A 14749-nucleotide genomic window follows, 5' to 3' on the forward strand; every position below is an offset into this window, starting at 1 on the left:
GTGTACAATTTCAAAAAGACAACACAAGAGAGAAAAATATCCTATTTTTGGCTATCTATAAATCAGGTTATCATGAGGATAAACCATTGATATCAAAATATGATATCAATATATTACACTCACTAAATATATTCTCAGTGGGACATGACTGATTATAGCAGGGAAGTCAGTACAGCAAGAACCAAGCTTAAGCTAGATCTGCTGCTAGGTCACTCTAATAGATGCTCCAGAGATTGGCTACAAAGAAGCTAGTGGACAGGTATTAACTGGAAATCTGGGTGGACAGGTGTTGAGCAGCAGAGTGAATTCTTAATGAGAAGTAGCATGTTCTTAGGCCTTCAGCTGGCCTCTAGGGCTAGGATCCAAATTGGAGGAAGGGCAACTGGGAATTATAAGAAGCTTGAAGAATTTACATAATTCTCAGCCTTTGTGATTTCAGAGTTGAATTTATCTGTTGTTCAAAATATAAGTGAACTGCTTTGCATATTCAGTGATTAGAAGTGACTTGGGAGAGAATACAATTCAAAGTAGTTCCCATAATAGTAGTTCCCAATTAATAGTAGTTTCCTATTTCTATAGATGACAAGCAAATTTGGGAAGTTTTTTTTTTTTAATGATGACAAGTGATATTAAAGCACAGAATAGCTTTACCTTCCCTCATCTTGGTTGCTCTGGTATATTTGTGCACTTGGAGATGCCATATTCTGATGTGATAAAAGAGATGGAGAGAGATTTATCCCTCTGAGTTGCCGAAAAGCTATTTCTGCATGGATGCTCCGAGGATTACTTGTTAGAATCCCTACATTCTTGTCTTTTTTGTCTGAAATTAGGAATTATGAAACAATGAAAAGCATTAATAAATTAATAAGGTTTGGTTGTTCTTCAGTTGACTGTGTGCTATACATATTTCATAACATGAATTAAAAATTTTAAATAAAAATTAAAATTGGACTATATTTCTAGCACTTAATGCTGCTTAGATTTTTCTGAGCTAGTGGATCAATTTGATACCTTCTTGGTGATTTTTAAAAATACAAATATCCAGAGCTGTGTGCTATAATAAATGTATCGATAAAATGACCATACTTTTCAAAACAAAAATTGGGGCAACACAGTCAGAAAATAAGAAAGAAATAGGACTTTCCCAGAAAATCCTAAAAAAGTAGTTGCATAATGAATCTTAAAGAAAGATATCTGAGAAGAAAGTTATGGAAATGAATCCAGGATTGAACTAATGCCCCCCCCCAAAGATATTGAAGACATTCCTGAAGATGACAGTGATGACACTGTACTATTAAGGAGGCTAATAACAATTTGGTATGTCTAGTTTTACTGATAGTTCTATCTACTGGACAAAAGCATTAAATTTCTCACTATGATTAAAATCTTGAAGCCATAAGTATGTAGAAGTATGAAAAATAAGTTAAACAAAAAATAACATCTTAGAGTAAATTATGTTGGATTTCTTTTAACTGAGTTTCCTTTAAAAATAATTGCATATTCTTAGTAGGCTTTTCGATCATTTTATTATTATTGTGATGTTCAGTTTTATTATCTAACAGTAGTCTGAGGCAAAGTGGGATGTTAAAAAGAATGGAAGAGGTGAGCCCTCAGGGAAAGAGTAGCTACCCCGAATTTCACCAAAATGGTAGCCAGTGAAGATCTGGAATTAGAGAAAAGGCATGATCTAAGTCTGAATGAAAATGTATATAATAGAATGAAACATTTCCATGCCTTGTCCTTTTAATATATTCCCTTCCTTTAGAGAGCTACCTCTTGAAACACTTCCCTACTAATAGCTTCATGAATATATAAAATAATATTGTGGTTTCATGGATGAAGTTTGATCTTCTCTTTGTAAGATACCCTTTGAACCCCAAGAGTCTGTTGTTACCAATATTTTTAAACCTCTGATTTCTACTTTTAGCAGGATGTACTACAGGTTTTAGTAGTCATTTGCTATGAAATACACAAAATGTAATAAAAGCTTTGAAAAGAAATGTCAAGAACAATTGTGCAAGTATCACAAAGTTCAAATTGCAAGCAAATGTTTAGTTACAACATATTAGTAGTTGAGTAGAACCAAACAATACTACAGATTCTTTGATATCAGAATGGTCACATGAAACTTGAACAAACATTCAATTTTAGGAAATGTAAATGTAAAATATGCAATTTTAAGTAGTATTAGAAATCAAAGTGAGATTTTTGTTTCAAATGAAGTGTTTTTGTTTTTTTACATTCACTCAGAAACTGTCAAAATACCTTCAATTTCAGGAGTTAAAGTGAAGTCAGATCCCAAGTAATGGCTAAATCCACCAGGCAGAATTACATTTGTTATCTTTATGGGAGGAGCTTTCACTTGGCCAAATGATCCACCATCCACAGGAGAGTTGGTAACAGGAATAAACTACATAATAAAAGAAAAGTTAAGAAGGCCTTATCTCTAAAACTCAGATCAATCATCTTAGCCTTACCACAAGCCCCACTTGATAATCACCTTAAAATTTTTTAGGTCAGAAATTATATGCTTCCCTAAACTCAGAGTTCGTATGAGGCAAAAACTGTGAAACAGACAGATTTTTGGGCCCTCAACCCCCCTCAGAACCTTATGTTCTTTTTTTTTCAGACTGCATTGTACTCATTACAACAGTCTAGGGTGATGGCACCTCCCCATTCCAAAGAGTCTTAACAAGGTAAGTGTAGAATTAAGAAAATGAGAATTAAGCCTTTACCCCTTTGTAATATCTTTTCTTTTTTTCTGAACAGGAATTTCTAGATGGTTAAGAGTTGTATCTTCTACATCTTTGTGTTCCTCACATTACCTCACCAGGTGTCTTGCAGTTAATTAGTTTCTCAAAAACAAACAAGTAAATAAAATGGGGACTAAGAAAAGCATCTTATAACAACCACTTTTAATGAGTGTGCTAACTCTCTAAACAGTGTTTACATTTTATGTTAGTTGAGAATTAAGAGGCTTTTAAAAGAGTTTCAGGGATCAGCAAATGGAGGAGAGAAGTATTTTAGGCTGGAGACTCTTGGTTTCCCTAGAAATTTATGCCTGCTCTGTCTTCAGTAAGACTGACCTTGTTTATACTTTAAAAAATATGAATTCTGAATATATGATTCAATTTATTTAGAGATACAGGCTTTTGCCATTTGTGTAAAATTACCCATTTCCCTCATATTTCAGTAAATGTAACCAAAATGCAGCTTCGTAATGAGCACTAAGGTATCAGGCCTTTTACTAAAGCTGATCCCAAATTCCCTAACTAATTCCTTCATGGGAGTTTCTTCCCATCATTAAACTAGAATATTGTCAAATCTTCTTCTGAAACCAGAGCACCAAAATGTTCTGGTTTAAAGGACAACTTTAGATTTCATTTATTTCCTCTTTATTTGCTGTTAAAAAGAAAGAACGGCAGCAACTAAAACAAAGAAAAATACATTAGACTGAACTGATAAAACTTGAAAAGTATTCTGTTCTTGTGTCTTCTGAACAGCTAAATGAATAGCTCAATTTTTTTCTAGCCAGGAAAATAAAAATTATTATTGCATCTTAAAATAGATTTCTCTGAAATAAAGACTTCAAATACTCCCTTTATTTTACTAACCATATATAGATGAATTCTTTAAAACCCAATTTTTAAATAAAATATTTACATATAGAGTAAATGGAAAGATAATTAAATTCTTATGTACGGCACCGATTCGAATGGCAAGAATAGGTATCTAGAATCACTGAAGACAACATGGTAGTATAGAATGGGAAAAATCTTACTTCACTATATGAGAAATAGAAAAGAATAGCCAACAAGCAAAACCTTTAGTGAAATAATCATCCATCATTGACTACAATTTGAGTTTACGTATTTTTTTTCTATATGAAACTAATTTAAAAATATATATGGAAATTGGGATCTTTAAAGTTGCTCTAAGTGATTTCTTTATATGGAATTTAGTGAGTATTTATGAAGTTATATGGAATTTTTTAAATGTAGCCAACATTACCTTAAAATAGAATTTATAAAATATAATGTTACAATTTGTATAGGTCTCTCACTGGAGGCCTCACGTATGTGGTATGATAGACAGAATAATGCCCCCCCCCACAAGATGTCCACATCCTAATCTCTAAAACCTGTGAATGCTTTACATGGCAAAAAGGACTTTACAGGCATAATTAAATTAAGGATTTTGAGATCCAGGAGATTATCCTGGATTATCTAGGTGGGCCCAATCCAATCACAAGGGTCCTTATAAGAGGGATGCAGGGAGGGTCAGTGTGAGAGAAGATGTGATGATGGAAGCAGAGGTCAAAGTGATGCCATTGCTGGAAGAGGGCCATGAGCCAAGGAATGCAGGTAGCCTCTAGAAGTTTGAAAGGCAAAGAACAAATTCTCTCCTAGAGCTTCCAGAAGCTATGCAGCCCTGTCGATACTTGTGATTTTAGCTCTGTAAGACTGATTTTTCGGACTTACAACCTCCAGAATTGTAAGATAATAAATTTGTGTTGTTTCAAGACACCAAATTTGAGGTAATTTGTTACAACAGCAATAAGAGACTAAAGTTTCCTTTAGTTTTCCACGTCTGGAAGCAAGAAGTGACTTGCCCATGGAATATAAGAGAGAAAGGGAAAGGAGGCTTAAATCATTGAACTAAATTTTGATTATTCTCTTTTTAAAGACTAGAGACTGTGACAGTAATTCGGTAGATGACATTAGATGGTGCTGTCTCTTAGTTATATCATACAGATTAGTAGCTAAGATTTTTTTCACAAAGCATAGTTTTTAGAAAAACATTTGTAAATATAACCCATAAATGAACCAATTTCCTCTGCCTAATCTAGATAATCTTTATTAACATTGTACAGCTCTAAGTTTCACAGGTCTCTATAGCTATTTTGACCCATAACAGAATCCCCTTGGTTAATTTTAAAAAGTCAGGGAATGATAAGAATTAGATCTATAATTCTTTTTATAATTCTTTAAAAAAATTTTACAACATAAAAGTACATGTGCCCACCCATCTTTTGATGAAGGGCCAAGGCCTTTTCTTTAAGAAAGAGTCCCTTGACTGGTATTTTATCTGATTGATAAATCCACCCTTAAGGGTTTTACCTACAGTTTCCAGTTTTGGTTTCGTTAAAGTAGCAAGAATTCAACAACATGTGGAGAAAATTTGAATACAAGAAACTGTCTAGATTTAAAGAAATTTTCCCACATATTTGTCTGAATTTTTATAATTTTCTTCCTTATTTTGCAGGGTTTTTCCCTCCCAACCTAATTTGATATTATTTGTGTATGTGTAATCAATTATTTGTGATTTGTGTAATTGATCTTTTTCCAGACTTTACAGAGAATCCCATTTGGCTTTCATAGAAACATAGAAATAATAATTTAAAATTTGTACTTGTGTATCTGTTTATTTAAAATAAAAGTTATAAGTTTTTGAAAAAACACAGCCGACTCTTAATAAATATGTGAATCTATTGCTGAAGGCAGAAGTGAGCGTAGAGAGTAGCCTACTAGTATCAAACGTTCAATGTGCTCTGGGAACTCGCTAGTTTGTTTTGCAAAGGGAGTGGAGAGTGTTGGGTAAGCCAGTGAGATAAATGAAAGCATCTACAGTAGTCTTATCTCTTTCCTCTTCAATTTAACTTTTAAAAGTAATCTTTGTTCACTGACTACTGCCCTTGCTCTCTGGCTTTCACTGACATTAAAGGTTCATTTACATTCTCACTGCCCCACCTTAGTCCAGGTCTTCATAATCTCTCTCTTGGATTATTCTAAAAGCCTCTTAGCTGGTTTCTCTGCCTCCAGCCCCTTCTTCCTTAAACCTTGCAAAGGCACAGCTCTAATAGTATTACTTCTTTGTTCAAAAACCATAGCTTTTCTGTGTTAAATTTAGTCTTTTAAGATAGCTATGAAAAATCCTGGTGGTCAATGCTAGAATTTCCAAATGATATGCTTTTGTGGCTTCTCTCTCTAACCTCTTCCCTGTCATGCTCAGATACCGTACTAGGGTTCATAGGCAAAAGGCCCAATTATTCTGCCAATATACAAGAAAAGAGGCACACACCTCCCTTGTTAGATGAACCACACAGTCCAGAGAGTTTGAGGTCATTATTCCTTCCTTCCCTTTCTATCTCCTAAGTGGAGAGGGTTTTATTGTTAGTCACTGTTTATAAGAGTGATATGTTACAGTTTCTTACCTTCTAGCATTATCTGACATATGGAGCAAGAGGCACACAGTTTAAAATAATTTGCTCTATGTCAAAGTATTTTTTTTTTTTTTCAAAGTATGTTTTTTGAATAAGGAGCTTTCCTAGCTTCTATGTGTATGTGCTCTATTCACCAGATCAAGCTGCTTTTGACAGTAATCACCAAATACATACTAAAATTATCTAGAAAAACATCATACATCAGGTTTAAACATTTAAGTAAAAACTCATGACAGAATGTTCATCTACTAATAATTTATGTATTTTAAAAGGAAAAGTGTAAATAATAGAAGTATTACCAAATTTTTCTTTGCTTGTGGTTCAGAGAAGTGAAATTCAGCTTTTGCCCTATCATCTGAATTCACAGGGATTCCATCTAACATCTGTAAGTTAGGCAGTCGAAATATAAGCACGTGGCGATGTAGCATTTTTCTACAAATCTGAATAAAGTTAAAAATAACAATTCATTCCTTAAAAAAACTTTTTATTTCAAAGATTAACCTTTATAGAGAAGCATAGACAGCAGAGATGACAGGTAACAGCTAATTTGTAGTATTAAGTGATATAAATACGAATTCCCTTTTTGAAAGATTTCTCAATTCCCTGTTATGCCAAATGAAGATGAGAAGTTTTTTGTTTTTTTTTTTAACCAAGGCTACCACTTGGAGATTTAGTCTCTTTTTAGAGTATATGATATTGTTCATTAACTACAGGCAATCCCAACTCATGAATAGGATTATATTATAAAAGTTCACTTATAAGTAATTAGTTTGAAACTTGTATGATAATTTCCCATAGGCACTATGCAGTTTAATTCAATACACATCTATTGAACTATATGATCCATCACTTCATAGTATTAACCTACTGTAAAAATACTTGCATATGTGCGTAAGAAAGTGTGTAGAAAGTGTTAACATAGTAGGCTTGAGGCTGTTATCTTTAGAAGGATCTGTTTGCAAGGAGCTCTTGACAAGTGTTTGGTACTTCGATTTTGGAAGCTCTCTTACCATTCCTTAACTGATAAGGGTAGTTCACTATGCCTAGACTGCTTATACAAACAATAGGATTCATGTTCAACCTGCTCTCCTTCTGGGAGTCTGGAATTTTGGTATGTGATTGCCACAGGGTACCTACATGACCAGCTTCCAAAAAAACCCTTGAATGCTATTAAGTCTAATGGGATTTCCTGGGCAGAAATATAACACATTTGTTGCTACATTTTTGTTGGTGTGTGAAGAGTGCACACTGTGTGATCCCCTCATGTGAGGGAAAGAGCATAAGGAAGCCTGCACATGGATTCTTCCAGACTCTGCCCATGTGTTTTTCCTTCATCACCTGGCTGTGTATCCTCATTATGTCACAGTAATAAATCTTAGCCATGAGTATAGCTATATGCTAAGTCCCTTGACTTTTAGCAAATCTTCTAGCAAATCTCTGAATATAGGGATTATCTGGGGTACTGACAACACAGAAGAAGTATGCAGCACTGTTTGTGATAACAAAAGAAAGAAAGAAAGATTATCATCAGAAGGGAATAAACTATTTTTTAAAACTGTAGTAGATACATATACATTAATGGAGAGAGATCTCTAAGCCATAAATTGAGTTGAAAAAATGAGCACATTCAAGGCCACAAAGCCAGTTTCATAGAACCAAAGAATGTATAAATAGACTCTCTTCTGATTAAAATGTAATAACACTAGAAATAAATAATAACGAGATAACTAAAAGTACCTAATAGGTTTGAAATTAACACACATACTCCTCAATAATCCACAGATTAAAGAAGAAATCTTTTGTAAAGTAGATTATAAGATTTTTTTTTTGATGTGGACCATTTTTTTAAAAGTCTATTGAATTTGTTATAATATTGCTTCTGTTTCATGTTTTGGTTTTTTGGCTGCAAGGCATGTGGGATCCTAGCTCCCCGACCAGGGATCAAATCCACACCCACTGCACTGGAGGGCAAAATCTTAACCACTGGACCACCAGGGAAGTCCCTGTAAAGTAGATTCTAAGAAATAACAGGAAAAACACGACATATCAAAACTTTTAGGCTGTTGCTAAAGCAGTATTTTGTAACCTAAAATTTATTCATTTAGAAGAAATATTCAAAATTAATGAGCTAGGCATTCTACTCCAGAATATTTTTAAAAAGTAAATTCCAAGAAACTAAAGATAAAGGGTAGAAATTAATGAACAAAAAAGAAAAATTACACTTGATAAAACCAAAATATGGTTTTTTGAAGAGATTAATATGATAGACAAACCTTTAGTAAGACTCATCAAGAATAAAAGAGAAAAAGCAAAAAAACTCCAACAAATTTAGATTTAAAAAAGGTGACAAAACACAGATATGTAGAGATTTTTAAAATTCATGAAAGTATTATGATGGAAGTACCTTTAAAATTTAGATAAAAGGACAATTTTATTGAAAAATATAACTTCTCAATATTGACTTTTGAATAGAAATTGCTTCTCGCCTTTTTGTTAAGAACAAGTGTAGTATCTGTTCTTATCAGTTTAATAGAAAATGGCTAGATAATATATATCCATTAAAGAGTTTGAATAAGTAGTTTAAAATCTAACTTCAAAAAATATTAAGTTCACATGGTTTTAGAGACAAGATTAATTATCCTTCAAGGAACACACGAGTCTTCTTTTATATAAATTAATTCACAGACTAGAAAAAGAGGGAGAACTCCCCAATTAATTTTATGAGTCAAGAACAGCCTTGATGAACTTGAAAAGAATAGTATAATAAAGTAAAATTACAGAATAATTTTACTTATTTCCATAGAGATATGCTACATGAAATTTTAGCAAATTGAATCCAATAAAGTATAAAAGATGACCAAGTAGTATTCATCCCAGGAATTTAAGGATGGTTTAGCACCAGAAACTATTAATGTAGTTTGCATATTAACAGATTAAAGAGAAATACTGTATTACCAATTAGTTAAAATCCAGTGTCCATTCCTGATAAAAACAAGTAGTAAACTGGAATTAGAAAGGAACTGCCTTAAAATGTTGAAGGTTATCTACCCATAACCTACAGCAAACATATTTAATAGTGACAATTTAGAAGCATTCTTTTCAGGTCAGTAACTATCAGGTGTGTCTATTCAACACTGTACAAGAAGTCCTAGTCAGCACACTGAGAGAAGTAAAGGAAATAAAACCATAAGGATTGGAAAGAAAGAGTCATTATTTGTAGATACTATGATTGTCTACAGAGAAAATCCAACAAAATTTACAATCCATTAGAATTTAAAAGAGAGTTCAGCAAGCTTCCTGGATAAAGAGTAATATGAAAATCAGAATTTCTATACTTTAGCAACAAACAACTAGAAAAATATAAAAAGATATTGTTTAAAACAGCTATTAAAACAACAGAATAAATCTAACCAAAGATGATTAAAACCTTTAGGAGAAAATCACAGACCTTTATTGAAGGACATAAAATAAACACAGGGATATTTGTGTTTGTGAAAGAGAAGGCTGAATGCTGTAAATATTTAGGGGAGACTGCTTATTGTATTTCTTTCTTGGTGGAAATAGCTCTATGATGTGGCACTACTGGCTCTCTCAGTCCCTTCACTCCTTCACTCGGGGAAGTAGAGTGACTTAACTGATAAATCTGGGAAGATTTTTTTTTTAATAAATTTATTTATTTTATTTATTTGTTTTTGGCTGTGTTGGGTCTTCACTACTGCACACGGGCTTTCTCTAGTTGTGGGGAGCGGGGGCTACCCTTCGTTGCGGTGCGCGGGCTTCTCATTGCAGTGGCTTCTCTTGTTGTGGAGCACAGGCTCTAGGTGCGTGGGCTTCAGTAGTTGTGGCGCACGGGCTTAGTTGCTCTGCGGCATGTGGGATCTTCCTGGACCAGGGCTCAAAACCGTGTCCCCTGCATTGGCAGGTGGATTCTTAACCACTGCGCCACCAGGGAAGTCCCAATCTGGGAAGATTAAACTGGGTATGTTTAGCTCCTGTCTTTCCTCTTGAGAAGGAGCTTATTGCTGGGAGAATGCCTTCTGCTCCTCCAGGAGAAGCTCTCCTCCCATGTGGAAAGGCCTCAGTCAAGTATTTCCTGCTACTGGGTCATCATGACTTACTTTTGGCATCTGTTAGCAGGCCCATTTGGCTTTCTTACTAAGCTAAGCAAAATATTCTCAGCTCTCTATCTGCCACTGTCATATTTCTCAGTTCGTTCAAATGTTAGGTGAGTAAGGGTGCTACTTATTTGATCCCTTCAAAGACTCCAATGGGAAAGGTGGCAAATTTTTCCCAAAATTAATGTATAAATTCAGTGCAATTCCAATTAAAATATCAACAAGATTCTCATATAACTTGAGAAGCTGTTTCCTGAAACTCATAGGAAGTGTAAAGGGCCAAGGATAGCCAAGACAGTGAAGAAAAAAAAAGAGAAGGTGGAAGACAAGGAAAATTAGAGGTGCTTACTCTCCTGGACATCAAGACTTAATGTAAAACTTTAGTAATTAACACAGTGTAATGTTATAGGGATTGACAAATAGGCCAATGAATACAAAGTAGAACCAAGACGTAGACCCCCTTGTATATGACAATGACAGTTTATATTGTAATCAGTTGGAAGAAGACACTAGTCAATAAATTGTGCTTGGATGACTGTTTATGCATATGGAAACAGATAAAATTAAATCTTTTCTCACATATAAAAATAAATTATATACAACTATAAATTATATTTAAAATAAATTAACTAATAAATTAGAAAAATAACACACTCACTGGATTGCCATAAACTGTAAGCTCTCTGAGGGAAGAGATACCATCAAGTTTTTCCAGTTCTGCCATATCCTATTAAAAATTTAAGCAGTAAGTTATTATTTGGTTAGACCCAACATCTTTAAATGTATGCTGATTTGAAGTAATTATATGTAAGTGTTGGATTGCAACGAGTTCATGATTGAATCTTCTGAAGTGAGCTTGATTGACAATATTCTGTATTGTTGATTAAAGACAGATCTGTGTACTATTGATTCCAAATACATGACTGGGTAAAGATGACATGTTAACATGGGAAATAGGCCATACAGCAGCCCTTGCTAGGAAAGACCATATTTTTTTCAGAAGACTTATGATCTATTCTAAAACTCAGATTATATTTGGTTAATTCCCAAGAGGATTGACCTAGATGTGTAGAAAAGGAGGTGAATCTGGTCTAAACAATTTCAGAGGTGCATATCAAACACAACCTTAACCATCAAGGAGCATGTCATATTGAATGGACTTAATACTGATATATTTGGTGGGAATATATATAGTTGAAAAACTATTTCTCTAGTTGAATGACTTGCCTTTGCTACTGGATGGGATTATTTATTATTATCTATTTAACATTGGTGAAAGTTTGCAAATACATTTTAGTTTCTGCAAAGTTATTTCTAAAATGCTATTGCTGACAAAATTTAGGCAACAAGATCAGCTTAAGGTTATTGCTAGTTCATAGTAATAAAACAAAGTTATTGATATGCTCCTCTTCTTATTTGGGATGACTAGTGGGTTTAGCCAATTCATCTAGTAACTATAAAAATTTTTAGGCCTATTTTAGATCACTTGGAAGTGGAATTTGAGAAGCCACAGAAATGCCCCAGACCCTGTGTATCCTTGAAATTATTAGTAAACCTTGATACTGGGTAAGGTCTCAGATTCATGTAAGTCTGATTTGACATATCCTTTGTGTTAGCTCAGTTGCTATCACTGGAAAGAGTTCCTATAGGATAACAATTTTCCTAATTTAGATTTCTTCTGGATAAAGCTTTGGAAGAACCATTGCCAGTTCTGGCAGGCTTTTTCTCAGATGAATGTTGTTTGACCCTTGATGTGTGAGTTGTATGTAATTTCCTCTGTATATATATTTCCTAGTTGCTGTGTAGAAAGGGACACTGCTCATGATTTCCTTGTAGCCTTGAACAGGCTTTTATATCACTCCAGAAAAGGCTTCCTGAACTCCAGCAAGTAGAGCCACTAACAAATATTGGTCGTGTATCTACTATGTACCAGACGCTTTGCTATATTACTAATACAAACGTGGGCAAGAAAGACATGGTCCCTGCCCTTGCGGGGCAGAACACAGTTCAGTTTGTCTTCAAGATTGTCTTAGAGGTATGGGCAGAAATAGCAAAGTTGGTAAAAGGAGAGCTAAGCGATCATCAGCAAAACACTGAGAGAAATGTTAGGGCTGTATGTGTATACCTTCAACCCTCTTATCTGCATACTATCTCAGAAGAGAGTGTGGGCAGGCTCAGTTGGGGCAGTGGCCTAATGGAAATAGGCTGAATTATGAGCAGGTGAAACAAATGCAGGATGCTAGCTTAGGAAGCCTTGAGTGGGGAAAGATGGATTATTAAAGCCAAGTCGAAGTCCATTATCAGGAGTTGATTCAAATGTCAGGTAGACCAAGTACATATGTTAAGGTTAAAGGGGCAGAGGGAGTCTGGGATTGAGATGCACAAATAGCTTGGACCAAGAGAAGTCAGGAACAAAAAATATCTCTTAGAGCATCTGCAGGTAGATGCATGTGGGTTGGTTGGGTTTATAAGTCTAGCAGCAGGGTGAGCATTTCTGCATCCCAGAGTATTTACATGTCATATAAATGATAAATAACACACTAGGAAAATTTTCATTGGTGTGCTTGGAAGCTTTATATTCAAAGGAGTTAAGTCTTGTAAATCTCATAAATAATGTTACCTGGATTTTATTATATCCTAGGAAGAGTTTCTCTAGTTTTACCAAAGGTTGTAATTTGCTCAGCTCTCGTAGTCTGTTTTCCTCTAGGTGAAGTGCCAGCAGAGAGCTTGGTTTGGCAAAGGCACTATCATTAAAGGCTCTGATGCGGTTATGGTCCACTACCAATTCCTGAAGGACTTCTAAGTTGTCAAGCCCTTCAACTTGACTGATTTCATTCCCTGAAAAAGATAACTCATGATATGTCAAGTGAGCCCAAACTGAATAAAAGTTATCTATCTTCATTTAAATATTTTTTTATCAAATGATTCTTTAAGAAGTGAAGTATTAAAAAGAACATATTTCCAAGGAGAAACAGAAATGTAATTTACAGGAAGGTAGCATCATCATCAAATAATATTTGGCAAAATTTCTTCTTTAAGATATGATGTACAAAATGTACTGAATTGACCCAATCTGTCTGTTCAACAGTTAAGTGCTAAAATAGTTGATACTGATAAAAGTAGATGTATAAAGGTGCTGCAGAAGATATGCTTCTTAGCTCATACAGCTCAACAACAAAAAAACAACCCAATCAAAACATGGGCAGAGGACCTAAATAGACATTTCTCCAAAGAAGACATACAGATGGCTGAAGCATATGAAAAGATGCTCAACATTGCTAATTATTAGAGAAATGCAAATCAAAACTACAATGAGGTACCACCTCACGCTGGTCAGAATGGCCGTCATTAAAAAGTCTTGTCTGTAAAGGTTTTAATTTCTCCATTGAATCTGAATGAGATCCTTGCTGGGTAGAGTAATCTTGGTTGTAGGTTTTTCCCTTTCATCACTTTAAACATGTCCCTTCTGGCTTGCAGAGTTTCTGCTGAAAGATCAGCTGTTAACCTTATGGGGATTCCCTTGTATGTTATTTGTTGCTTTTCCCTTGCTGCTTTTAATATTTTTTCTTTGTATTTAATTTTTGATAGTTTGATTAATATGTGCCTTGGTGTGTTTCTCCTTGGATTTATCCTGTATGGGACTCTCTGCACTTCCTGGACTTGATTGACTATTTCCTTTCCCATGTTAGGGAAGTTGTCAACTATAATCTCTTCAGATATTTTCTCAGACCCTTTCTTTTTCTCTTCTTCTTCTGGGACCCCTATAATTAGAATGTTGGTGCGTTTAATGTTGTCCCAGAGGTCTCTGAGACTGTTCTCAATTCTTCTCATTCTTTTTTGTTTATTCTGCTTTGTGATAGTTATTTCCACTATTTTATCTTCCAGGTCACTTATCCGTTCTTCTCCATCAGTTATTCTGCTACTGATTCCTTGTATAGAATTTTTAATTTCATTTATTGTGTTGTTCATCATTGTTTGTTTGCTCTTTAGTTCTTCTAGGTCCTTGTTTAACGTTTCTTGTATTTTCTCCATTCTGTTTCCAAGATTTTGGATCATCTTTACTGTCATTACTCTGAGTTCTTTTTTAGGTAGCTGCCTATTTCCCCTTCATTTGTTTGGTCTGGTGGGTTTTTACCATGCTCCTTCATCTGCTGCATATTTCTCTGTCTTCCCATTTAGCTTAACTTACTGTGTTTGGGGTCTCCTTTTCACAGGATGCAGGTTCGTAATTCCTGTTGTTTTTGGTGTCTGCCCCCCGTGGGTAAGGTTGGTTCATTGGCTTGTGTAGGCTTCCTGGTGGAGGGGACCGGTGCCTGTGTTCTGGTGGGTAGGGCTGGATCTTGTCTTTCTGGTGGGCAGGGCTGCGTCCAGTGGTTTGTTTTTGGGGTGTCTGTGCATTTAGTATGATTTT

General features: G+C 34.7%; 1 protein-coding gene and 1 long non-coding RNA gene across 4 annotated transcripts in view; one reads left to right on the plus strand and one right to left on the minus strand.

Moving 5' to 3' along the window:
- LOC309626210 overlaps nt 1-14749 on the plus strand; it is an 88380-nt gene that overhangs the window by 29502 nt on the left and 44129 nt on the right. For both annotated transcript variants that reach the window (XR_014243028.1, XR_014243029.1), the window contains exon 2: nt 2630-2696. This is a non-coding gene — a long non-coding RNA (uncharacterized lncRNA). The remainder of the gene's footprint in view (nt 1-2629; nt 2697-14749) is intronic.
- The window catches only part of LRRC9 (leucine rich repeat containing 9), a 101620-nt gene that overhangs the window by 2644 nt on the left and 84227 nt on the right, over nt 1-14749 (minus strand). For both annotated transcript variants that reach the window (XM_082386427.1, XM_082386426.1), the window contains 5 exons: nt 12959-13176; nt 10997-11065; nt 6523-6663; nt 2266-2410; nt 652-820 (listed from right to left, as the gene is read on the minus strand). In XM_082386427.1, coding sequence (XP_082242553.1) covers nt 652-820; nt 2266-2410; nt 6523-6663; nt 10997-11065; nt 12959-13176 — 742 coding nt within the window. The remainder of the gene's footprint in view (nt 1-651; nt 821-2265; nt 2411-6522; nt 6664-10996; nt 11066-12958; nt 13177-14749) is intronic.

The sequence above is a fragment of the Balaenoptera borealis genome, assembly GCF_965194805.1.
Source record: "Balaenoptera borealis genome assembly, chromosome: 3".
NCBI classification, from domain to species: Eukaryota; Metazoa; Chordata; class Mammalia; order Artiodactyla; family Balaenopteridae; genus Balaenoptera; species Balaenoptera borealis.